We start from the raw sequence: 24,501 nt of genomic DNA, 5'->3' as shown, positions 1-24,501 counted from the left end.
CTGGCCCCCTCCGCAGCTCTGTGTCAGCTCCCCGCATGATGCTCTGCCAGGCAGGACATGCCCTGCCAGCGCTCCCAGCCCTGCAGCCTGTGAGCATCCTGCCCGCATGGGAGCCACTGCTCATTTCTGTGAGGTGTCTTGCCCAATAGCTCATTTTTTAAATACAGCTAAGGTCCCCGGGAGCTTGTACAGGCTGGTGGGGCACTGCTCCCCATAGGCACAGGGGGTGTGAGGACACTGCATGTCCCACTGGCTGCCTGGGGCTTGGTGGGACTTTGGGAAGCATCAGCACGATGTTGTCTGAAGCCCTGCTCAGACACGGTAACTACTTGGGGTGCAGGGCCATGATAGTCACACACACACAGCTACTTGCACATATTGTAGTATTTACTCTGTCAGAGAGAAATTTCCTACCAAGGAAGCAAAAAGACTGGGGAAAAAAAAAAAAAAAAAGTATTTCTAGGTAATTAAGATCTCTCTCTGAATTCAGATGACATGCAAGTACATGAAATCCCCGGCGCTTCGTGCTGCTATTGTCTGTGTCGGTGCTGCTTTTGGGATGTTCGCTGTAACTGCGTGTTTTGTGGGACCATCCTTCCTCAGGAACTTGTGGGTGACGAACACTTCTCCTTTCAATTCAGCAGGGAATTCTGCTCCGATCCCAAGAACGCTGCTGTCTGTAATTGCCGTGGGGAGGCTGGAGAAGCTGTGCAAGGACTCAAGCCTGTGGTTCATGCTCAGAGTCCTGCTAGCACAGGCACACCCAAACCAGTCAAATTGCCAACAGCCAGGATGAGCAATTGCACAGAAATAAATCTCCAATTCATTTTAATAGCTCCAAATCTGAAGTTGCTGGAGGCTAATTATAGAAGCTTTGACAGTTCAAGGATTAAAATTATCTTAATAGTTTAACAGTATAAACACACTGACTCATTGCACTGACAGTCTCCTGAGCGGCGTGTTCACCTGTGAGCTAGAGGCTGATTTATTTGTTGCAGGTTGGCCTTGAGACGGGGAAAGTAAGTGAACGATATGGCCCTGCTGTTTGACAGTGCCTTGTTCTGGTGATGTTTTCCTGGTAGGATTTGCAGAGCTATTTGCTCACCTGTATCCATGCCCGTATGTCTTTTTTTTATAATGTGTATATTCATATGGATATAGTATCTCTTTATTTATAATCCACCTTTTTCTTCCTCAATTTGTAGCTGCTTGGGCCTGTCAGACCTGCTGGCCACGTGCATTCAGTAATTGCTTGCAAGAGCAGCACAACTAAAGGTCTGTGCTGCAACCTTTCAAGGCAAACAAACACAAGAGGAGCAGGGCAAGGCTTGGTGGCTGCAGGACATCAGCACCAGCGCATCCTCCTCTCTCTTCTTTTCTGCTGGCCTCATTTCACTTGCTTCCCACACCACGTAAGTCGTTGTGACCTAAATTACCATATTTTTTTTTTTTGGTCACGCTGTGTGCAGAAACACATTTAACAGCTTTCTCATAAGGTGACATCTTACGTGTCTTGTGACTGGAGCAGAGGTAGGATTTTTGAGGACTGTCACTAAGAAAAAAATGTAAAAAAGGGAAAGTTGGAGCTCCAACCCACACCTGCCTGCAGGCAGGCAGGGAGGATGGCTGCTGCCATCCATGTGAGGGAATGTGCCACCCTGAAAGCCTGGGAAATTAGTCAGAAGGACATGCCAGGGGTGTAGGAAATGCCAAATGGTTCTCTTCTTATCAGACCAGGACAGGGAGACAGGTGAAATGTTAAGCTGTGACTCCTCCTCCCCATCCCGTTTTTCCTCTTGTCCACCCAAAGCAGTGAGCACCTCAGGGCAGGCGTTATTTCCTTGCACAGGGGCAAACCTCCAGCCCAAGGTGGTGCTAAAACCCTGCTGCTATATTAAATATGATACGGGACCAGCAGAGAAGAAGAACCTTCTCCCTGCCTGGAGCAGCAGCACGAAGCGGGAGGGAGCCAAACACAGCAGAGATCATTATTTCTGTCTTATCAACAGTTCCAGGCTCTGACCCATCTTTTAGCTAATGCCTGCCATGAGCGTTGCTCTTTTGTCTTCATGAAAGACAACTTGGCCAGCTTCAGCATGAGGAACCGGTGCTCCTCTAAACGAGGAGAGGGTGCCACTGAGCTACGGGCTGCTGGATGGACTTCTTCACGAGGTCCCAGTGGTCGGACGCTTCCCTCGCTCTGCTCTTCTCCACCGTGGCCTGTCCGATGAGGTGCCTGGGGTCAGAGCCCACTTGGTAAATGGAGACAAGCACGGTGCAGTCCCACACGGGAGGCTCAGGCATGTGGAACAGAAAAGTCTCGTTGAAAATGATGAGCGGTGTGTGGGCCCGCGGCCTGGACTTCTGGTGCTTTTGTCTGTGGTGCCTGCAGGAAACATCGATCCTCGCATATACATCTGGGAGGGAAAGAGAAAGGGAAAGAGAGGTGCCTGGGATCATTGCAGCATCTGTCTGCCTCGGTTGGCTTCAGCAATGCTGGAAATCAGACCACTTGGCCAAGGCAATCGCATCTTACTAGGTAAGTAGCTAGTAGGACCTATGTGATCCTGCAAAAGGCAAAGCACAATCGACAGGGACAACCTCCGAATAGCTCTGCAGTTGTGTAACAAGCTCTGAAGTTAGTAGGAACAGGACGATGGAGGAAAGTTTACTTTTGTTAGTCCTACAAATGCTTATGCTAAACCCAACACCTGCAGCAAGGCTCAGAATGAAACAGCAGACAGGAGCCTTTGCAATTGCTTTAGCTGTAATTAATTAGCGAAATGGAAAAGTGTGGCTTTAGAGGTTCAGATAAGAGATCTGAGCACGTAAGGCCATGGGAAGAGTTCAGCCCAGGAGAGAGCAGCCTGGGGATATCAAAGTCTGCTGGGCTTCTCTCAGTCCCAAGGACTGAGGACCTTGGGAATACAGCGAAGAGGGAGAGCAGGATACAAAGTGAGGCAAGGGGAAGAGCTGCCTGCCTTCGTGCTGTTCATGTGCTGAGAGCTGCAGAGGGAAAGTGGCTTGCCATTCTTCCTCCAATTCATTGCTTGGTGCAGGAGAGAAATCCACATAAGACAAGGGTGCAAAATGTGAAGTGTGGCTGAGTCGGGCTGGTTGCCTGCATCAAATGTTGGGTTATAGGAAAAAAAGGTGGCTCTACCTCAGCCTTTTCAGGGCAAGGAGCTGTTTACAGCTTATCTACAATGCAGAGCATCTCTAAGGCTGCTCTCAGGTGTCATCTCGTTGGCGGACATTGAAGGATGATAGCGGTGCTCTGGTTACAACCCCGAGGAGCACCGTAGTACCTCTGCACTTTCTTCACCCTAGGGGATCCTCAAGAGGAAAAGCAAATTGTTGCTCCATACTGAGGGCAACAGGACTGTAATGAAACAAGCTTTTGGGGTCTCTGCAGAGCAGAGAAAGGGAATTCAAGTCTTGTGATGGAGGGAAGAGGAGGAAAGGCACTGCCCGAAAGAAGTAGCTGGGTGTTTCATTAGTGTGACGGGCCTTGGGGACTGATTCAGCAGCACTTTTCTGCCAAGGCTGGGGTGTGATGGGCATGAAAGGGACCTGCTTCTCCAACACCCCCACGCTCCTCTGAGTGGGTGAGATAAAGGTAGCAGGCAGCAGAACAGAGAGGAGCAACAAGCCCAGCCAACAGGGGATATAAAACCCTTACTTGTACCTGCAGTGCTGCGAGGGGGGGTCGTCTTTGCCTTGAGCAGCCCGACCTCTATCCTCTGAGAGATGGGAAGGCACTTCAGCGACACGAGCACTTCTCCCACGATGTCCTGTGGAGGGCACAAGGGCATGCAGTGAGCAGCCAGTGCAACAACCTGCTGCCACCGGGACCACATGCCAACCTTTCTGCAGCTCACCAGGGTGCTCTTAGTGGCCCATCAACCAAGGCTGCAGGACCACTGCAGCATTCTGGCCGTACCCTGATTTTCAGCATTTTTATTGTGACTGACTTTTAGTTTTTTAACTTTCAGCAATTGCCAGCATTGGTTCTTTATTCATTCGGTGTGGCAGTTTCTCTTTCTCCTGATGAGGAACAAGAGGGCCCCTGTTCTCCTTTATCTGTATTACCTGGGTGCAGTTCGGAGTTTCAGGCTCACCAAACGCAGACTGGTTTGTCAGCAAGCATCACAGAGCATCAGTACCTGAACCATCACTTAGCAGAGTTAAACAAGCTGCTCTGGGCTATATGAAAGAGGCTTTCAGCTCTCTCTTGTTTGGTGAGGGATGAGGTACTACCGTACAGACTAATTTGTGCTGATTTCATGGTACTAAAATACTAATTCTTATGGTACCACAGTGTTTTTTTCCAGAGGGCTACAGGAAATGCTAGAGGCTGCAGACTGTGACATTTTGGGGTGCTATGAGAAGCAGGACTGCAACTAAATTCATGTTGCTCACATTTTGCAACAAGTTCCCATGTGCCAGCAACAAATCAATGTTTCTTACAGTTAATTGTTCCGGTTGCTGGACTTGGGATGCCACTTTTTCTCTGTTACATTATGCCCTGCTGTTGTTAGCAACCATTTAAAACACGCAGCTATCATTTAAAAACCATTATTAATTCTTTACTGGAACACATCAGGTGTTTTCCTTTTGGACCATCAGTCTCTAAACAAACCAAATGCACTGTGAACTCTTGTCTCTGTGGGTAGAGGAGGGAAAAGGTGCTGCAACATAAGCCTGGTCATCAATACGCCTTGATCCTTCCCTGGAGATCTCACCTTTAAGAGGCAATTTGAAACTCCACGCACCCAGCCTTCCTGCAGAGCCTACCTGAGCAGAGTGCTGGGAGCAGAAGGGGTCTGTTACCACCTGCATCCCACAGACAGATCCCAGGGATGCAGGGCTGGGCTTTTCCACTAATAAGACTAAGGGGTGGCTGTACTGGCATGCAGCTCCCTGGCAGTGTGTGGGCACACTGGGTAAGGCCATGTGTTAGTCATTAATTACCTTTGTGGTCTTCTGCAGCTCTGCACACACAGCCAGGCTTCGGGAAGCCTTCAGCTCCCTCAGGGCAACCCTGACTTCCCCCAGCGCAGCGTTTCTGGAGTATTTGTCAAACCGCTGAACCTGTGGGAAAGAGGAAAAAGGCATGTCCATCGGGTGAGGTGTGGGACAGGAGGCAGCAAACCTTGCACCAGGCTTTTGGGAGTCAGGCTGACCTGATAGCAAAGGATGCCCATGGCAAGAAGCAAAATTCAGATGTAGCAGCATCACCCAAAGGAGTGCTTCCACCTCTGCTAACAGCCTGGCCCCTCTGGCCTTGCTGAATCCTGCCCTTGCTCTGTGCAAGGTTTGCTCCCTCCCAGCTGGCCGGGTGGTTGCTGGAATCCCCTTGCACAAGCGAGTGTCTTCTGACAGCTGCCCACACTTGCTCGGGGCCAGCTCGGGGCCTTTTCTGCATGTGCTCACACGTGGCTTCAGTCCTGATTTGTGCCTGCCCTCTGCAGCTGTTTCCCCAGCAGTTTGCTCTCCGGCATGCAGCCGTTTCCCTGCTCTGCTCTGAGCTCCCAGGCTGTGCTGCTTGCTTCCCTCTCGGGAGCACGGTCACAGTGTGTGGCCATGGCTCTGCGCACACGTTTTTTGCAGGCGTGTTTTAGTTTTCAAATGAAATCACTTAAAACTGCTGCCTGATGGGGAACAGATTTACTGCCGTCGCTTCGCCACATTAGGAGCCTATAGTTCAATGTCAGTGCACAGATCTGCCAGGGTCTGGAAGGGAGCAGCGTGAAACCACTTCAGCAGCTAGCAGTCTTGCTCCCCTGAGGTCTCTTGCAGCTCCACCTCCGTCTCTCCTTCCACCTCTTGCTCTGCCTGCACAGCCCAGCTCTCCCCTTTGTAGTGTGCTCCTGCCCTTCCGCTGCAGCCATGTCGAGCTGGTGCTTTGCTGCGGTGGTTTCCTTTGATAAACCCGCCAAGTGCTTTTGCTTGTGAAAGGGGCACTCAAAAACTGAACGAGGAGTAAACAAAACCGAGACAGGAAAATGTAATGGCCAAATCAGAGGGGCTTTGAAGTAATGTGAGTCTGGACATTAGTCAGGGAACATGAGATCTGCAGCAACACGTGGGGATCACCATTCACATTCAGACCAACAGTCTGTCTAGCCCACTGATGCCTTCTGAAACAGAAATTGCTCCGTGGTATAAAGTGGAAAAAGGAAGAAAGCACAAAGACTTCATCTTCCTGCCCCAGCTGACTGCTGGCTCATGTCTGACTGCTGGCTTGTGGGCAGAACAGTGGGACTGGCAGGGAAATGTCCTGTCTGCTGCGGATTTCACTGGTGATGCCTTTGCTGCTGTCCCCTCAGCATGCATTTCAAATACACCCCAGTGTATAGGGTGCCTCACAGCTATCTGTTGCCAAGGTACATTTTAAATCCCTGGGCATTCATGGGTACACTGCAGTGTTATAGGGGCAGACCTGAACTGGCTCAAAGTGAGATAAGTCTGAAGCTATCAAACCACAGTAAGGAAGAATTAGGTAGAAGAGGTTTCAGGCTGCATCTGCTCACCAAGTTACCCCCACCAGCTACCTCTGCCCTGCCAGCACTGTGGGATATCCCTCAGCTCAGGGGGCAGCCATGCGTTTACCCCAGGCCCCAGCCTCTATGCCATACCCTACTGCAGGACCATGCAGACCAGGGGATTTCTACAGGGAATGGCTGTGACAAAGGACAAGAGAACACAAGCAAATACAGATTTCAGGGAAATAAAACCATCCCTACAGCCTTAAAATGCCCACAAAACCAGTTGGGCACCCCTTTGAAAGCCAAAGTGTTTAGGGTCTCCAGGCTTTCCGACCCTTCTGTCTGTCAGTGCCACATGACATTGGTGACCGTGGTCCTATTTCTGTCACCAAAGAGCCAACATCTCAGCTGGCTGTCATCCAAGAGGACCTGGTGAATGAGTCTGGAGAGCTACCAACCCCTTTTTTTGTTCTTCAGAGGGATAAGAGATGGAGACACCTCAAGAGGCCTGCCACCAGAGCTCACACCCCAGCCCACCTCCAACTTCAGAGTGCTCTTCTCCACCTCGGCGTCCCGCAGGGAGCAGACAAAATGGTCCCCGAAGGCTGGCCTGCTGCAGCTCTTCACCACCCGGCTTCTCCATTCTTGGACCACGCACTGGAGCCCAGGGATGTGTGACGGGACCTCCTGCAGCAGTCGGACCCGGACAGCAGACCTGGCGTGCCCGCGGCCTGGCAGCCCCCATGCCTCCAGGCTGCTCACGAGCAGCTCACATCGCTCTCTGCGGTAGAGGAGAGAGAACTTCAGTTTGCCCCGGGAGCTGGGCAGGAGTCCCCCATCACTGCTCGGGTCTTCGGTGGTGCTGCAGGAGGGGCAGGAATGTGGCTCGCCCAGCTCTGCTCGTAACTCCGTCATCTAAGGAAAACAAGGATGAGAGGAAGAGAGAGAGAGATGGGTCTTTTAAAGTGTGGTGGGGTTGAATTTTCCTCTTTTTCCTACAATGGTAGACACAGAAGGTGTGTTGATACCTAGTGCTTTTGCTCGTGCTGTCATGCCAGCGCCTGACAGGCCAGCTCCCTGGCACAGCACAGCCTCACAGGCTGGTTCAGACCACGGGAAGAAAGAGGTTGAAGACGCTTTGCTGCCCTCGGGACCTGCATTCGAGCTCCTGCCACCCCCAGGTACTGCTCTGCAGACATCCTCTGCTGGGCTCTGTGCCACGGGGGCCTCTCCAGGGCATCCCCAGCAGCTTCAAAGTGTTCTTTGCTTTCATTTTCTCTGCAATGAGCGCTGTGGGCATGACGCTGAGCACCCTGCACAGTGGAGCCCAACAGCCACACTGCACCGGCGAGAGCATGGGCATCAGCACAGCCACCTGGCCGTGCAGGATGGCCACTCTTTAAGCATTTTTCCCTTCTTGCCATGCTTTTTTTCTCCAGTGAGAGCCCAGCAGCTGCAGCCCTGCGATAGCCATTTTGTACTCAGCAGCTGCTGGTGGTATTTTGGGGCTGTTGCTGAGCAGGCTCTCTGCCCGCTGCAGAGCCGTCTGCGCCTGCCTCACTGCTGCTCCGCTTCCTGCTCTGCAGCGAGGCCTGGCCAGCTGCGGGGAGGTCAGCAGGAACTTGAGGAATTCGTTTTATTGGAAACCACATCCCTCCGGTAACAGAGGCACAGGCTGGAAGTGGGGGAGAAAGCGGGTTGTGGGGGAGGGAGAGGGGATGGGAAAGGCCCACAGATTGCTTCTTTAAGAAAACCAGATAAATTCTGGATGAAAGAGAAGCAAGGAGAAGTGAAACTTGTGATCAAGTGAGGTTTTCCACCAGTTTCCCCAGAAATGGCACGGCGGGTTTCTTCACTTCCCTCAACAACAGACTCCATGGGCTCTATGACTGCCCCAAAAACACCTGAATTAGCTGCAAAGGTCCCTGCTGCACACCTCGACACCTGGTTGCAGCCTGCAGAGCTGGAGCATCTCCTAGCAGCCCTACTTAGGAGATGTCTAAATCTGAATTTGTCACCCAAACTCACCCAGGGCATTCCCAGTACCCACTGAGAGGCTGAGGGACGATGACACACATGGCCTGAGTGCACGGGGCTGTGGGCAGACTGCAGTACCCGTAAAACCACTGCACTGGGGTCACTGTGTCAGTGTTTTGCTTCTTTTGCTCCCCCCCTTTCCTCCTGTGTCTCTCTGGGACTGTCTGGTCATGCCTGGGAAACAGGGACTGGTGGGCTTGTGGCCCTGATACAGGTCTGGCCCTGGCACCCCACATGAAGGTTGTTATTTAAGTGAAAGAGCGGTATTTTTCTTCCTCCATTCCTTTCAGCTGGAGACAGTCTCTCTTTATACGTTTTCTTGCCACAGGGTTTTGCATCTTGTTTTCTAGCAGAGTTGAGAGACTGTCAGTCAGCCCACCTCTTGTGGGGTTTCTGCAAACAAGGATGGCTCTCGACCTTGCCCTAGCATCAGTGTACTTGCCTTGAAATCCACATTGCTCGGCTTAGAGGTGTCAAGCAGGAGAGGTGGCATCTTCTTCCCCCAAAAGCCGTTCCCTGCCCTTATCCTCACCCTGTCTTCACTGTGGTATTTCTTCTCTGTGGGAATAAAGAAAAGCCAAGTAAGTGATGTCCAGTTTGGATGGAGATGATGATGTTTGGAGGCTGAAAGTCTGAGTTTTGGATTTTTATTTGGGATTTCTGAAAGTCTTTAGAGAAGACTTTCACACCAACCTCCTGGTGTAGATGCCCTATATTTTAGACTTTTGGGGACAGCCTTGCAACACGTTTACAATAAAAATGCAGCTTGGAGCCATCGAGCAAGCTGTGCTCAGATAGCACTTGGCCTGATGCTCCCAGACAAGAGAAGTGGGGTGAGTCATGTTCAGTAGCATGGCTTATGACACCATGCAGCTGGGAAAGGAAGGGAAGGATTGGATTTTTTATCATTTTTATTTTGTAAAAGCCATCCAAGCAGAGAGGGATTGCTGAGGCTGGGAGACAGGAGGCCAAGGAGAGCTGGAAAGAGAGCGAGGAAGAGCTGGTGAGCCTGGCATCACCTGGGGCCTGCGATAACAGATGGGCTTGGAGGGACAGGAGAAGCCATGCATACATTTCTGGCCTGGTGAAGAAGCAGCTGGTTTTCTGGCAAAGCAAGGCTACTACAACTGTATGTGCAAGGCATGTTTGTGGGGTCCTGAAACGTGTGCCCCGTTTGTCTCCTTACAGGTGACAGCCAGGAGAGGTGGCCTGCCCCAGCTCCACATCTGTCAGCAAGAGGGACCTGGTCCCTCACCTGCCTCACGTCAGGGCACCTTGGGCATGGTGCGTGGCACAGTGACTGTGACAGAAACGCTTGCAGTTGGAAGCATAAAAACTGAGGACATAGCTGTTAGTGAAGCCATGCTCAGCTCCTGCATCTGATCCAGGATGGAAGTTGCTTTTTGAGAGGAAAAGGTAGCAGAAACAGGCCCCTGGTGGCTGCTGAGCACTGTTGCCCAATACTTACTTTTCCTAGCCCTGTGGCGTTTCTGGAGCTGACACACCTGGCAAGCTAAGATGGTCAGGGCCACCAGGAGCAAAAGGATGGCTATTGCCAAGATCCCATACTTCCAGGTATTGGAAAAAGGCAGCTGTAAGCTGTGCAAGGTGAGCGAGATGGAGCTGTCCTCTGTCATGCCTTGTTCCTCTGAGAGAGAGAGAAGGAAAAAAGGGGTTAGCATTGCTAGCACTGCCCCTCCATGTTGTACGACCCAAGCAGGATGCAGGCTGAGAAGGAAAAGGTCTGTATTCAAGTCATACATAAACTGCAGCTTAGGCCCACATGCACAGAACTAGTCATGTTGCTGGGCATGCAGTATTATTTATGTGTGTTTGTGCTCGCTGGATCAGTGCTGCATCATCACGGATCTGTTCTCATCGTTGCCACACAGGCAGGCTTCTGCTGGATTTCACTGCTTTTGGCCAGAGCAATTGACAAAGCAGCTTACGGTCTTTCAAGATGAAAGACTGCTGGAAATGCGCCACACCTGTGATTTCCCTGCAAGCTTCTTTTCAGCCTGCTTCCTTGCCCTCCACATACCGCTGCTGCCTCCTACAGTTGGAGAGAGACACTTTATCAGGGAGTGGAGTGATAGGACGAGGGGAAATGGCTTCAGACTGAAAGAAGGTAGGTTTAGATTAGATATAAGGAAGAATTCTTTACTCAGAGGGTGGTGAGGGACTGACACAGGTTGCCCAGAGAAGCTGTGGCTGCCCCATCCTCGAAGGTGTTCAAGGTCAGGTTGGGCAGCCTGGTGTGGTGGGGGTTGAAATTAGATGATCTTTAAGGTCCCTTCCAACCCAAACCACTTAGTTTGGACTTCCATCTCTGTTCCTTTGCTCCAAGAGAAAAGATGGCAGTGGTCCATTAGGCTATGGCTCACCATAGCCTTTCATCCTGCTTAGCCTAAGTAACCACAATGAGGACTGGAGGAAGGGATTCTTCCAGTCCTCTTAGGGTAAATATCCTTTAAGAGCATTATCTCCCTTCTCAGGAGAAGGTTGAATCCATCTGGAGAGGTGCAGGGATGAGTGCTCCCTCCCCCTAGGCCTTTACACACATTCACAATAGAGCTCTGGTTAGGAATAGCACTTGGGTGGTGTGTTTTTTTTTTCTTTTTTTCTTTTTTTTTTTCTTCATGATTACTTAAGATGAGATTAGAACACTAATCTTTGCAGGGAGCAAACATTTCACCTAACTCTAGCAAACAAGAGCAGCCAAGAAACAGAGCCCAGCTTCAGATGAGGTCTGTTCCAAGAAATTACTGCTGGTTTACACAGCCTAAAGCAAGCTTGAAAGCAGGAATCAGTTTAGTGAAGCTTTCTGCACAGAATCCCTAAATGTGCGTAATTTCTTCACCTCAGAAGATGTTGCTGTTCGTACCAGCTATTTTCTTCTATGATTTCTCATGACTGACTGTATTATCTGTACCTTTGTTGCAGGGCCACGTGCAGCTGCTGGGGTATGTGCTCTGTATAACATACCCCATCCACCTCCGCTGGAGATGAAGCAGTAGAAATGAACGGGAAGTGACTGGCAGAGACATCCTTGTGTGGGTGAGAGCTAAATCTCAGTCTAAATAAACACTTCCCTGAAAAAAAAAAAAAATGGACTAAGGGGAGCCTTTAAAACTGGCTGAGAAATTTAACTCACTGCTAACCTGCAACAAGTAGTTGTGCCATGAAAAGAATCTCAAAGAAGCTCAAAGAATCACAGCAGGCTGAAGGGCAGTTCTATGGCATCCAGAGGAATTCAGCTACAGTATAACCCTCAGGAAGAGAATAGCATGAAAGTAAAAGAACCTGTAGTTTAACAGGCAAACAATTGCATATATCAATTAGTCCTGATTCTGCACTGCAGACCCAGAGACCTTAAAGCTTGTGGCTGGCTGTCATTTTCCTGAGAGGTTTCTTATTTTTAAGAATGTGCATCTGTATTACGTGGCAGGAAAGCAGCTATTTAAGTAAAAGCAGCGAGGCTGAATGTCTCCTGAACCATCACACTCAGCCTGGCACTGCTGAGACTTGCTCCAAATCAGCTTCACCTTTCAAGGTCTGCTGTGAGCTGCCCCAGCACTGCTGGGTGAGTTAGCCCAACCCCAAAAATGTGCACGGCCGCTCTGCCATCGCACAGATGGGGCAGGACAGGCCTGGCATGGCACATCCATCTCCCTGTCCAATGTCCCCATCATCTAAATCTGGCTGTCACTCGTTCCTTGTCATGTGAATGGCAGCCTCCAGCAGGCCAGGTGCTCCCCACACAAACATCCCACCCCCAGCTCCTCCCAGGTGCATAACTCAACACTGGGTGACTTAAACAAAAATCATACCTTCAGAAATGGCTTAAAAGCGGGTCTCTGGGAGCCCTCTGAGAGCCTGCACGCCGCCAGCATGAAGCGAGATCAGTTTGTAATTCTAGAAAAACAAGGTCCCACCCTGCTCAGCAAGACGCGAGCCAATATTGACGAAACAGGTTCGGAACAGGACGTACATGTGGAACAATGCGATGGCAGGGCTGCCGCTCAGTTAACTCCACAAGAGCTGCAGAGGGATGGGGTTCTGGGTGCCCGCTTGGCAAATCTGGCTGTGAGGGTCACCACGGGAGGTGCTCCATGCTGAGCAACCCTGCAGCTCCCAGCAGGTCCTAAGCAGGGCATGAAGGGGAGAGGCTGGGCTTCTGGGCTCTGGGAGAGGAGCATTTGTAACCCTCTGCTGCTCTTGGCAAAATCCCGAAACCATGGCACATGCTGGCCAGTAACCCCTACTCAGATGTGAATGCAAGCCCCCAGAAAACATGGGATAGGTGAGTGGAATAAGAATACATGTTCTTCATTTGTTTTTGCTGTGCAGTTGTTTTTTAACTCTTCTTCTTTTACCCAAAGCAATAGGATATATATATATATATTTTTTTATTTTTATTTTTATTATTTTTTTTTTTCTTTTCCCAGGTCTGTCCTGTGGATGTTGGGGCTGTTGCAGCTTCATACCAGGAGGCAGCTGGATGGGAAGTCTTTGCACACACTACCGGAGCTAGATCCATAGACACCTGAAAGGTAGGAAGGGTTTTCTCCTTCAGAATTAAGAGGGTGGTGCCATGTGGCAATTAGAGGGCCAAGAATTGAGGAGGGAGATGAGGAAAGAGGTAGAACAGCATCCTCCAGGGCTTTCCTTCCTCCCTCACCTGGTTCTCATTCCTTGTCCCATCTGGATTTGAGGACTTGGATCAGTCCTGTTTGGTCCTTCCAGTCGGGAACTCTGCTCTGTCCATCCAGTCACCCAAATCCAGCCAGATTTCTTCCCCCAGAGCATTTGTTAGCAGCCACTAGCCCACCCCATTGGGATTACAGCTGTCTTTGATCCCTGCAGTTAGGAGATGTGGCTGCATCCTTGCTTGCAGCATGTCTACTTTAGATTTGCTTTGCAAGCTGTGGCAGGGAAGGGGGGAATGAATCCCCCGGGAGTCTGCTGTGAAGACAGCAGCATCTCCCCTCTGCTGTAAGGGCTGAACAAAGTAGCCCTTTCTCCTCGTGGGAGGTGCTGAGGAGTAAACTCCTTGATGCTTTCTGTTCTGGTGATCCCCAAGCGCAGCCTTGCTCCTTGTTTTGTGGTTGCTGCACATTAGAGATGAGCTAAGGCATCAAACCTGGCTACAAGGAGCTCAATTAGCTACGGCACACCTCGAAGTGATGGCAGGCAGGCAATTCTTCCCAGCCAATTACAGCATGGCCTGGGGAGTGCTTCTGTACCCTGTGCATCATCTGCAAAGCATAATTAGGGTCTCAACTAAGCGTCTAAATGAAGTGTGAAACAAGGCAAAAACAATGCGTATCAGGTCAAGAAGTTAGGGTGGGGAAAGCTGGCTTTGCAGAAGGTCTGTCCCAACACCTTTTGGTTCTTGGGGTGTGATGGCCCCTGACGAGGTAGGGAGGGACATAAAACTATCTTTCAGACTATCCTAGTAGAGGAGAAGCTCAGGAGAGCCGAAATTGCTGTTAGCATCTGTGTTGTTCAGAGGGGGCACCTGGGGCCCTGCTGTGCCCCATTCCTTTCCCCCAAAAGCTCCTGCAGCCCGGGTTGCCAGGCCAGCAGTGAAGCAACACTCTTCCAAAGCAAGCAGCAGGTTTAGCTGGGGTATAACCTGCCTGTGAGGCCAACAATGTTCGCTTAACTGCTTCTGGCAACGGAGCTGGAACACCGTGACCTCCCCGCTTTAGATCATATGATGCAGTGAGCAAAAGGTTGTTGCAGAACCCTAAACTACTAGCAGAAACCCAACATTTTAACACATACTAAACAGCTGTTGCCGCTACTGAGATCAAAAATACAAACCTATGAAAGAATATAAGAGCTCTAGACTCAAGTTCTCTGCTCCCGAATCTATTTGATCTCAAGAGCCATGTTTTGTTTTTTTAAAGGGTTTGCTTAAAGTGTCAAGATGTCAGTGTTTGGAAACATGCTTTTGGGGTTACACGCAGTGCAGAGATGGTGCACGGCAGCTTGTTTATGCGTAAATTAGCCTGCTATTTGTATTAGAACCCTGGGCTGCACACAATTTGCAATGGCATTGAGCTGTCTGCCATGAACTGAAAGTTCTACCTGGATTTTTCAATCTTCTATTTTATTATTAACCTTCATAACATAATAAAAGAGAAAGCCAGTATTTGTGAGCTGCTGGTAAAAGGGTACCCGAGGTCCAACCGTTCTGCCCTTGATGGAAACCAAGTCATTATAGAAAAAGGGAAGTTTTTAGCATTTGGGGCAGCATCAAGAGAAGTGTGTAGGAACTCTGCTCAGGCAAATGCTCTCCTTTGTTGGAAGCATGCTCAGATCAATGATTTACCTCAGCCCAAGTACAGCCAGTTACAGCCTCTATGAGATGAATATGTGAGCATCACAAGGCATCTTCAAATTGCACGCCACACTAAGCAACTGCTGCATGGAGAGATGTGAGCAAACAGGATAATCTATTTCTTTTGCATTCTTTCTGCAGGGTTAGCCCAGGGCAACACCAGGCTTCTCACCTGCATTTTTTAAACTACATTCTTTCTTCTGTTGCACTGTAGCATTTTAAGTGTGCATCAGATTTATTTTCCCTTGCAAGAAGGTTTATTACAGTTCCAACTTGGGCGAGTAGCCCCAGTCAGTAACCTCTGAAATAAGGGATATGTTTTCTAGGCTTGCAGCCTTCCTAGGGGCTTGACTAAGTTCTCAGACAGGCTTCAGCTAGGAACGTAACCAAAAGCAAACAAGAAACAAATTACTAGTAGCAGAGTAGTTCAGAGTGATGGATTGGCATTGAAGAAGAAATATACAGATTCAAGCTATGGGTTGTATCTTATTTTTCTTTTTATAAGTAGAAAAACGAAGCATTTAATTATTTGCAAACAGCTTTTAATAAAATTCCTGTAAAACCACTCTTGCCAGAGCAAACATATCAAACCATTTAATCTTTTCCCATACCAGGAGAAATGTACAGCATCTTTTGTTTGTGGGAAAAATCACTTCTCAAGGGGTGCTAATTCTTGAGGTTAAGCAGCTGAACAGCCACTCGTTTCTTTTTCCTCTAGTAGCCTGGTCATCACTGCTTTTCCAACAACTCCTCTACAGAAAGGCAGTGGAGAGCTGACTTTTAGATTAAAAACCATATTTCTTATGTGGCTTGGTTGTTGTTTTGCTGTTGTTTTGGAGAGCTTTCTCCAGAGACCTGGCAAAGGCACCACCCAGTGATAATACAGTAGGTAGTTCTTCCCTTGCCTTTGGGAAGGAGCTCTCTTCTAGAGCCCGACTAATGCGTTAGGAGGGATTACAGGATTAAGGAGCTCCTAAAAGGTACAGACCCACTTCTAGCAGATGCCCAGTAATTGTTTACTTCAAGGATAACGATGCTGCAGTGAAAATGTACAACGCTTTCATGAGCCTCAGCGCTGCACGGAAGGCTTATCAGCTACCTGGACACCCCACTCAGGGAATCCACAAGTGTTTTTTGGTAAAAGCACATTCTATATTAAATTAATTAGCTTTATGTACGAAAAGTTCAGATTAAGAAGAGGACACTGCTTTCTTTGACTTTGCTCTGTAGGCAGTCACCACTCATGAAATGATCTTCACTTCAGGCTTGGATTCTTCCAGGGCTCTTAGTTCATCATCCACTTCAGAACTCCAGAAAATGTCATACAAACTGCACCAAAACAAAAAGGCAAGCTGGTTTAGCAAGCATCCTCCCATTAAGGTAAGAGAGAGCAGGAAGAGCCACAAATTGCTGTTATGAGAAGACCACATAATAACAGAAAGGGCCCCATCTAGGTTGGGCAGTCTGCCCCAACAACCAGTTATGGGTCTTACAGAACTGGACCATGTTATTCCCACTATAGCACCACCATCTCCTCTTCCTCGGGCCTCAGGGACCAAAGTGGATTAAGCCATTATGGTCACACCGCTCAGAAGGGTCAGGGAGGGCTTTGCAACAAGCAGCTGGTGCTTCACGCCCCCTGGGGTCACCAGGAGGACTGGTTCTCCTGGCTGGAGCTTGCTGTTTGCAAGGGGAACGCAAGCAAGACCAGAAACATCACTCACATCAACTGCTGCAGCTTGCAGTTGGGATTCCTCACGGCTTCGCAGAGCTTCCTCACGCCTTCATCCTCCAGAGTGTTGTAGCTCAGGTCCAGCTCCGTAAGGCACGGCTTGGCAACCATGAGGGTGGCGAGCGTGGCACAGCAGGCTGCAGTGAGATCGCAGTTGCCCAACCTGAAGGGAGAGGAGAGAGCACAGCAGAGTGGGAATTTCAGCCCCCAAGCAAAAAAAAAAACAACAACAACAAAAAACAGGTAACACAACAAAAGAGGAGATGACTTGTGAGGGTGCCCCTTACCATAGGGAGTGGATGTTGCAGTTGGGGTGCAGCAGTCCTTCACACAGGAGTTCAACACCTGCATCTCCCAGCTTGTTCTCACCAATGTGCAGCACTTTCAAGTGTTTGTTCACACTGAGAACAGAGCTGACTGCCTTGCAGCAGGCAGTTGTGAGCCCGCATTCTCTAACCCTGCAAAGGAAAAATGACATGAGAACTCCAGGGATCTAGAGAGCATCAAGCACTGTTCACTTCACGTTTACTTCAGAGGAGCCTGCAGAGTGAGAAAAGAGGAACTGAAGCCTTCCCACAACCACTGAACTTCTCTCCACTCCTGTCTGCCAATCCTTTCAGAGCAGCACCTCTCCCACCATTTATATTTGGGTTGTTTGTCTCAGAGTATGTATCTAGGACAGACAGAAGCACAGGAACAGACTCCTGTTCAGAGAATCATGCTGCTCTCTCAGCTCCACTGTGCACTCCTGGGGCACTGCATCAATTCCCATGCCACTGGGGTAAGGCAAGAACCCCACTGATGCGTAGGAGCTGAACGTGTGACGTAGAAAAGTTGAAGAGCTGCCTGTTACAGTTTTATGTGAAAGAACAGTATCCCCCTCCAGGCCATGCAATAGCAGAGCACCCCAACCTGTAATGTAATGAATGCTGTCAGCATGAGAATGCTGGGAATGGTTTTGTCATCCGAACTTTCTCTGGTTAGATTTAGATTGTAAAGTTGGCACCACAGGTTTTGGTGCTGACTTTTATCCAGTCCTTCCAATAAGCAATTATACTCTTCACTCGTGGAACCATCGCAACTGAGGATTTATTTTGTATTTTTTCACCTACATCTCTCTTTAGTTAGGTCTCCAAAAAAGTATCGGGTATGTGAAGCCTCACAGCAGCTTACCATAGCTCCTGGAGGTTAGCTTTGGGATCCTTGAGCGCCTGACACAGCATCTCCATTCCTGAGTCTCTCAGGTTATTGTCTATCAGGCTGACCTCTAGGAGGGTCTCTTTTGTACTGAGGACTCTGGAGAGATCTTTACAGCTAGCGCTTGTGAGATCGCAGTCCCATAACCTGCAGGGAAGAACCAAATATTATTTCCCCCCAAGAATTACTTAGATTAGAAAACACAGTTCTCTGTTAGTACTCTGAACTTCTGGTTACACCATCTCATTCTCTTCAGTCCTTTACAAAACTTGTCCATGCATTGTACCACAGAGCTTTCTCTCTACATTCCACCCTTTGCACTGAACGTTCTGTTTGTAACAGAAAGGGAATACGAACACTCGTTTCTGGTAGACAGACATCCCACAAGGAGGAAAAGACAATGGCATCACAAATTCTCATTCACCCTCTCCCCAGAATTTGGTCTAAGTGATTTCAGTGCAGCCTTGCTCCTTCATGGCGTCCTTCCCCGGGTTTTGTGAAGCAACTAACTTGCAGTAGAGACATCCTTGTTTCACTAGGGGGTGTAACTGAGAAGCTTTCCGCTTTGGAGCAGACCAACCATACGACCTAGACAGCTCAGAGGCCGCAAGAGGGATTTGAGCAAACCCTCTCTACCCTTACCACAGCTTCTGGATTCTGCAGTGTGGATGCAGCAGTCCGTGGCACAGTAGAGCCAGGCCGGAGTCCCCAATCTTGTTATCCCCCACAGACAGATCTATCAGCGACGACTTGTTGCTCAGCACCGCGCTGATGTCCCGACAGCTGTCACTGGTTATTCCGCAGTTTTCCAGGCTGCAGGAAAAAAAAGCACAGTTTGAATTGCTGCTCCAAACCTGCTGCATTAGGTACGATCCTCCATGCCCTGTTTGGACATTCACCCTTATATCAACTGTCTTTTTGAAGAGGAACTTTTGGACATTATGACACTGTGAGTCCCCAGCAGCCACAAACCAAACTGGGACACAGGGAATGAAGGAAAAGGGACTGCTGGCTGCTGCAGAGCCCTGAAGCCTCTGCACAGCTGGAGCTGGCTCCCTAGATCTAGGTAGCAGTGACTTAGCAGCTGTGTGCTCCTCCAGCCAGGCTGTGCTGAAGCACATGGGCAAGTTAAAACAATTGTGCTTCTACCTTGAACCCTCCCTTTCAGGGGCTGTACCAACAAGAGGACAAATTCAACATCTCTTTCTTGAAGAAAATCTGGATCTGAATAAATATACTCAGCCAGCTGGTAACTCAGGGGTAAGAACTAGAGCCTCTGAAGGCTGTTGCTCTTTCACTCGCAGATACTGATGAGCAGCCACTCCTTGTAATTGCAAATTTAACCTGGGGTACGTGTTCACGCCACACCAATAGACATGGGAGTGAACTTAGAATCACATGATAGTTTAAAAAAAACAGATGTGCTTTCAGTTTCCACAATTCTGGAAATTTGAGCCAGCAAAAAGCTGGCCTAAATTTCAAGCATTCTTGACAAGAGTTTTTCCTTCTTTTGTGCATGGTAGGAATAGCAGCAGGGTTATTTTCAGCTAGAGGTGACCAGCTCTTCCTTACTGTAGTAACTCTAAGTTGCAGCTTGCCTCCACCAGCCCCCGGCACAGCTGCTTTACAGCTGTATCTCCCAGCGTGTTGTTGCTCAGGCTGAGCTCCTTCAGGGTGGGCTTGGTTTGCAGAGCAGCATTGAGAGCTTCCACAATATCAGCCGTGAGTTCACAATACTCCAGCCTGCAAGGAGAAAAGAAACCCAGGCAAAAAAAAGTGTCTCCACCACGTCCTGCTACCAACAGACACATCAAGGCAGAAAATGTGCCAGTGGGATCTACGAGTTGAGACGAGGCAATGCACGAAGGAGAGGGGACCATAAGCAGACTGCAGCATGGTTCTTACAGCATGTTATTTCTTAAACTGAGACCTCAGGGAAACCAAGCAAGACTAGCCCCCCACCCCAACTTTATTCTAGCCCCCCACTGAAGCAACACACAGGCTGCCTCAGCTTCGAATTGTGGCACATCACGCAGCCTCACCACCAAGCCTTCCCGAGAGGAGCTGGAGACTGCAAAGAGACCTGGGTCCAACTCAGAGGCAAAGCAAGGACCAGGTGCAGCAGAATCAGCCTTCCCCTGGGAGTCAGAGGCATCTTGCATTAACAGGATGCTGCCAAATGAGCTGAATAAAGCCTACGGGAACAGGCACCCAGCTCTGACAAACCCTCAAGACTCACTCCCACACAATCAGGTTCAGACAAAGCAGGAAGAAATCCACAGCTGGCAACAAAACTCCTGTTTGTCTCAAGTTCAAGACATATGCGAACTGCCTGATGACCAAAATGCTCAGGGACTACTTACTGCAGCTTCTGCAGCTTACAGTTGGGGTTCATCAGCCCCTGGCACAGCACCTTCACCCCAGCAGTTCCCAGCTTGTTGTCACCCACGTGCAGCTCTGTCAGCGACGGCTGTGCGCTGAGGACGGAGCGGAGAGTCTCACAGCTGGCGCTCGTCAGGTTGCAGTTCTGCAGCCTAAAGGAGAAAGGCAGCTCAGGTGAGATAAATGCATCCCCAGAATTACCCTGGGACTCTTCTGGGAGAAGTGCAGCTGCTGGGGTTTGGGCAAAGGAAGGACACCATGGCACCTCCAGGATACAGCTCTCTCGAAAGCAGTACATCCAGGTAAGTGCTGTTATTTTAAGGTCTGCCAAAATATTGTACCAGCTCATATTGTACCTGTAACGTGAGCGTGAACTCTTAGGTTCCCTTTGGTCTAATTGCTCATGTAGCAGAAGAAGGATCCACCCTACATTAAGCAATACCACAGCTGCTTTATAGCAGTGTTTTAATAATTATAAGGTTAATCTGTGAGAGAAAGCACATCTTATGATTTCTTATTCCCCTGCAAATGTCATCCAGAGTAGCTAAAAGTAATGGTCTTGTCTTACTTGGCTTAAACCTCTGGATATATCATTCAGAAGTTTTACTGTATGCTTCAAGAAGGATCTATGAAGCTTATCCTTCAGTGCTCAGGTGAGGAGAAGCTGTATAGGAAACAGGCTGCTATTTCTACAGGGTGTTTTGAGCTATTGGATGTGACACCCTTGTAATGGAGAAGTGTTGTGCATAGTGGTGCTAACTTTGGCTTGTATTTGGTTGCTCTCTTTCCCTAAGACACCTTACCAGAACCCCAAAAATGAACAATCATGTTCCTACAAAACTGATGCAACCTAATCCATGCTATTTCTTGGGGCCCTGTAGAGTTTGGAGCTCAGGACAAAAGCTCTCTGAAAAATATCCGGAGTCAGTCTCCTAGTACAGCATAGCAGAGTTACGTTTAGAAGCCCATCTGAGAACTGCTGCTTGATTAGTTTCAGCCGTCTCTCTCTATTTGCCAATGACCCCTCGCTGCAGGGGGCACAGTGACTTTGAAGCAGGCCTATCTGGTGTAAAAAGGAAACAATTTGTATGAGGTAGCATCAGGAAGGTGCCAGATGCACCTCAGGAGCTGGAGAACTCCAGTTCTTTGCTGAAGAGCTCCTGGACAGAGGAGGCAGCACCTCATTGAGGGTCACTAAAGAGCAAAGGCAGCAACTGCTGGCTTTGACTAAAGCTCCTGCAGCGTGGTTGGGCTGTAGGGCTTGCTAGGGGAAGTCTTTTAATGCCATAGTGTGCTGCTAGTGCCTCTGCAAAAACTGCTGGCTTGAGCCGAGCCCCACATTCAGCCCCTGCCCAACTGACAACACAGGGCTTGTGGCAGAGTCAGTTCGGTGGGGTGCAGAAAGACTGACAGCTCCTGAAATGCCAAGGAACACCAATGCTCACAGGAACACCCTTTTGCTTGGCTCCCATAGAAAGAAGCAAGCAAAATGGATGGGACTGCTAAACCCCGTGCTGATAACTGGCAGAAGAGTACTCTGAAAAACACATTTCTGAGAATGTCAGGTGTGTCCTAATGGCACATACGCTAAAGAAGGTCTCTGTAAACCCTTAGCTTGGCTGGGAAAACTCTACCTGTCCTTCCCTTTGTGCTGGAAGACAGATGGATAATCTGGAGTCTTACAGCAAATATGCTAGCTAAGTAAAAAATCCTGCAGTATTCCAATCATCTGACCTAGGTAGTGGCTGAGGTGCACCAGCACAGCTCTGCTCCTACAGGCACATACTAGTTTGCCTTGGGACTTCTCCTACAGCACTCTGCAAGCCCATCAGAGTGAGGCAATCAGCACGGCCTTACCATAACTTCTGCAGGCTACAGCTGGGCGTCAGCAGCCCTTTGCACAGGTACTCAATGCCTGCATCTCCCAGCTCATTGTTGTTCAGCTTCAGCTCGGTGAGGGACGGGTTCGTGTTGATGACAGAGGAGAGGTCCTTGCAGTTGCTGCTGGAGAGATTGCAGTCATCCAGCCTGAAAGAGAAGGAGGTGGGGTCTGTTAGTCCTCAGGGTCTCCCTGGCTGAAGCGCTCCCCAGGAAAGCAAAGCGGCCAACCTACGCCTCCTTGGGCCCTGGGACACCTCCAGAAGGCTGCGTGTGGCTCATTGTGCAACACGTGGCCCAGACCTTTGCTTCCATGGGGCAGAAGACACACTCTGCCTGCGGGGCTGTGGCACACGAGGGGCTGACGGCAGCTTCCCAAGCCCCAGGCTGCCTCCACGCTGCGCAGCCACATGTCATGCCCCCCTCGGCAGGGCTGCAGCTGGAGGACGGTGTGTCTTCATCTGGCCTTCACTAGCAGCAAACTACCCACATCTGAAGCCACGTTTAGCCAGAGGCCGGCTCATGGGCTGCCAGACTGGTTCTGCACTGCAACTAGCCCAGCCGGGCCCATAGCCAGGCTCCCCAGCCCCTGGGGGATCCAGCCTCCTACGGGTGAGTCACAAAGCCTTCACAGCCTCTCTCAGCATGGAGCAAGGCTGCGGCACGACAGCGGCCTCGTGCACTGATGCCAGGGTTTTATCTGCTGCTGCTCAGTTGAAGAGGACAGAGCTGAATGGGGTGGAGAGTTAAGGAATGGACTGGGAGCCAGGGATGGAGCAGGACAGGCAGGGAGTGAGACAGAAGAGGCAGGGGGTAAGGAAGGCATTGCAAAGAACCTCACAGTCCCAGGCATGGCCTGTGGGGAAGACTGCAGAAGCAAATCTCCTGAACAGCCTCATCCCATTCCCCTGCTTGCACTGGAGAACATGGTTCCCCCAAAGCAGCTTGCTCAGCACTCTAGGAGGGTACTTTTGGAGACTGCCTGTGGAATTAAGAGGTGTTCGCATGGGGCTCGTGCTTGACAACCAAGGAACAGTCACCTGGCAGTGTGCATGCCACTTAATGGGCACAAAGAACATTTGCCTTCCCTCACCTGAGGGATCTGACTGTCAAGAATTACCAAAGCAGTGGTCAAATGTGTGGAAAACCACTGAAGACGTCACCTGGGTGAGTGTGCATGCCATAGTACAAGGGCAGTGTTAGTTCACACCAAGGGATGCTCCTCTCTAGGCAAAATGAATCCTTGCAAGAGCATTTTTATCTTTTTATCAACTTTCTGGGCAAAAATATGTAAAATCATTTCTGTTCCCATGCCTCTTTTAAGTCACAGGTCAACAATAGTACAGCTCAGTCTTGCTACTGAAATGCACTGTGCCCTGTACCTCTTCTCATAGCAAAGAAACACAACTCTTACTCGGAGGAGACAGAATGCAGCTAGTGACTACCTGATGCTTCTGCAGGATTTCATGGTAGACAGGAGCTCAGCCCATCGAGACGGGTCCATCTCCTCACACTGGATGTCAAGGTCCATTTTGGAAGTTGAGCTAGGATCTGAAAATGGAAAATCAAGGTGTTATTTCTGCTGCTGGCTGAGAAGCAAGCACAGCAACACTCCTCAAACCCATTCACAGTCCTTGGATACAGGTCAGACCACGCCAAGTGGGCAGGCTGTGCTCTCCGCAGCTTGCTGTGAGCAAGTTTTAGGGCAGCCCCTAAAACTGCTCACACGTGCTGGGTTTCGGCAGCTCTTCCTGACCACTGAATGAATGGCTGTGCATTAGGTTCGGCACTCTGGGTGGGCAAGTTGAAGCACGGAGAGCCGGGCAGGAGGGATTGCTCCTTGCTTTGCACCCCAATTGTGCTTCAGGAGCACCCCATAAACCCGCAGGGGGATGCTCCGAGGCCAGCGGCTGGGCGAGGAGCCGAGCCTGCAGCCCCGCAGCCAGGTGACGGAGCACGCTTCGGTCATCCCGGCGCTGGCAGCGTGACTCAGAGCACGCCTTAAAAAAACCCCACAGCGAGGCGCTGGGTGAGTGAGCGCATCGGAATGGGGCAGCTCCAGAAGCCAGCGAGGCAGCGGCGATGCCCGGCAGCGCCTGCCCTGCGGGGCTGCCCCGTGCCCGGTCCCTAGGAGCGGGGCTCGTGTATTCACCTACTGCTTTATAGGAATTCCACCAAACACCCCCCGAAATCCCCCCAAAAAATTATTACTCTTTTTTTTTTTTTTTTTTTTTTTTTTTTTTTTTTTTTTTAAGTTTTACCAAACGCCCCCGAGCTCCCTCCCGGGTTATTATTATTATTATTATTATTATTTGGTGTTGTGGTGTCCCAGCAGGCTCCCCCCGCCCCCTGTGGCTCTCGGGACCATTTGGGGCGCTTTGGCCCCCCCCCCCCCCAGCCCCTTACCGCCGCCACCGCCCGCGCGCTGCGCCCGG

At 49.9% G+C, this 24,501-nt stretch overlaps 2 protein-coding genes and 2 long non-coding RNA genes across 8 annotated transcripts; 2 read left to right on the top strand and 2 right to left on the bottom strand.

The window, feature by feature from the left end:
* Positions 1-366: 366 nt before the first annotated feature.
* Positions 367-12,453, bottom strand: LOC101803956 (synaptotagmin-5). 3 transcript variants are annotated; one of them, XM_072038500.1, is made up of 7 exons: positions 12,359-12,453; positions 9,997-10,176; positions 8,971-9,086; positions 7,029-7,406; positions 4,975-5,094; positions 3,683-3,794; positions 367-2,417 (listed from the first exon to the last, which is right to left on the bottom strand). In XM_072038500.1, exons 2-7 carry the CDS (start codon positions 10,163-10,165, stop codon positions 2,116-2,118), a joined length of 1,197 nt encoding a protein of 398 aa, XP_071894601.1. In that variant the 5' UTR covers positions 10,166-10,176; positions 12,359-12,453; the 3' UTR covers positions 367-2,115. The 3 variants fall into 3 exon arrangements, with proteins under 3 accessions (XP_071894601.1, XP_071894599.1, XP_071894600.1); XM_072038498.1 differs by lacking the exon at positions 12,359-12,453 and adding an exon at positions 11,461-11,591; XM_072038499.1 differs by lacking the exon at positions 12,359-12,453 and adding an exon at positions 11,461-11,591 and having other exon boundaries at positions 3,689-3,794.
* On the top strand, positions 1,183-7,100 carry LOC140002605 (uncharacterized). The gene is made up of 3 exons (XR_011809611.1): positions 1,183-1,412; positions 2,393-2,539; positions 6,969-7,100. It is a non-coding gene; the product is annotated as an uncharacterized lncRNA (long non-coding RNA).
* Positions 10,262-22,051, top strand: LOC110351804 (uncharacterized). 3 transcript variants are annotated; one of them, XR_005266196.2, is made up of 5 exons: positions 10,262-10,656; positions 11,472-11,585; positions 12,977-13,081; positions 18,346-20,490; positions 21,663-22,051. It is a non-coding gene; the product is annotated as an uncharacterized lncRNA (long non-coding RNA). The 3 variants fall into 3 exon arrangements; XR_003497480.3 differs by having other exon boundaries at positions 21,070-22,051; XR_005266197.2 differs by having other exon boundaries at positions 20,983-22,051.
* RNH1 (ribonuclease/angiogenin inhibitor 1) lies at positions 15,353-24,501 on the bottom strand. Its single transcript, XM_027458274.3, has 10 exons — positions 24,473-24,501; positions 23,512-23,617; positions 22,046-22,216; positions 20,170-20,340; positions 19,379-19,549; positions 18,449-18,619; positions 17,783-17,953; positions 16,897-17,067; positions 16,602-16,772; positions 15,353-16,206 (listed from the first exon to the last, which is right to left on the bottom strand). The coding sequence occupies exons 2-10, from the start codon at positions 23,595-23,597 to the stop codon at positions 16,119-16,121; spliced, it is 1,371 nt and encodes a 456-aa protein (XP_027314075.1). The 5' UTR covers positions 23,598-23,617; positions 24,473-24,501; the 3' UTR covers positions 15,353-16,118.

This window comes from Anas platyrhynchos, chromosome 5 (genome assembly GCF_047663525.1).
Source record: "Anas platyrhynchos isolate ZD024472 breed Pekin duck chromosome 5, IASCAAS_PekinDuck_T2T, whole genome shotgun sequence".
In the NCBI taxonomy this organism is placed as follows: Eukaryota; Metazoa; Chordata; class Aves; order Anseriformes; family Anatidae; genus Anas; species Anas platyrhynchos.
The sequence above is the reverse complement of the archived record's forward strand: the minus strand, read 5'-3'. Positions and strand labels throughout refer to the sequence as shown.

Bases quoted from the DNA above. Each gene is read 5' to 3' on its own strand.
- LOC101803956 (XM_072038498.1), bottom strand. From the start codon at position 11,575: ATGTCTCTGCCAGTCACTTCCCGTTCATTTCTACTGCTTCATCTCCAG. The intron at 10,177-11,460 runs GTACAGATAATA...TCTCTCTCTCAG, and splicing joins CACGTGGCCCTGCAACAAAG to AGGAACAAGGCATGACAGAG. The intron at 7,407-8,970 runs GCAAGTACACTG...TGTTTTCCTTAG, and splicing joins CGAGCAATGTGGATTTCAAG to ATGACGGAGTTACGAGCAGA.
- RNH1 (XM_027458274.3), bottom strand. From the start codon at position 23,597: ATGGACCTTGACATCCAGTGTGAGGAGATGGACCCGTCTCGATGGGCT. The intron at 22,217-23,511 runs GTAGTCACTAGC...CTTCTCTTTCAG, and splicing joins AAATCCTGCAGAAGCATCAG to GCTGGATGACTGCAATCTCT. The intron at 18,620-19,378 runs GTAAGGAAGAGC...TTTTTCCTGCAG, and splicing joins TGCAACTTAGAGTTACTACA to CCTGGAAAACTGCGGAATAA.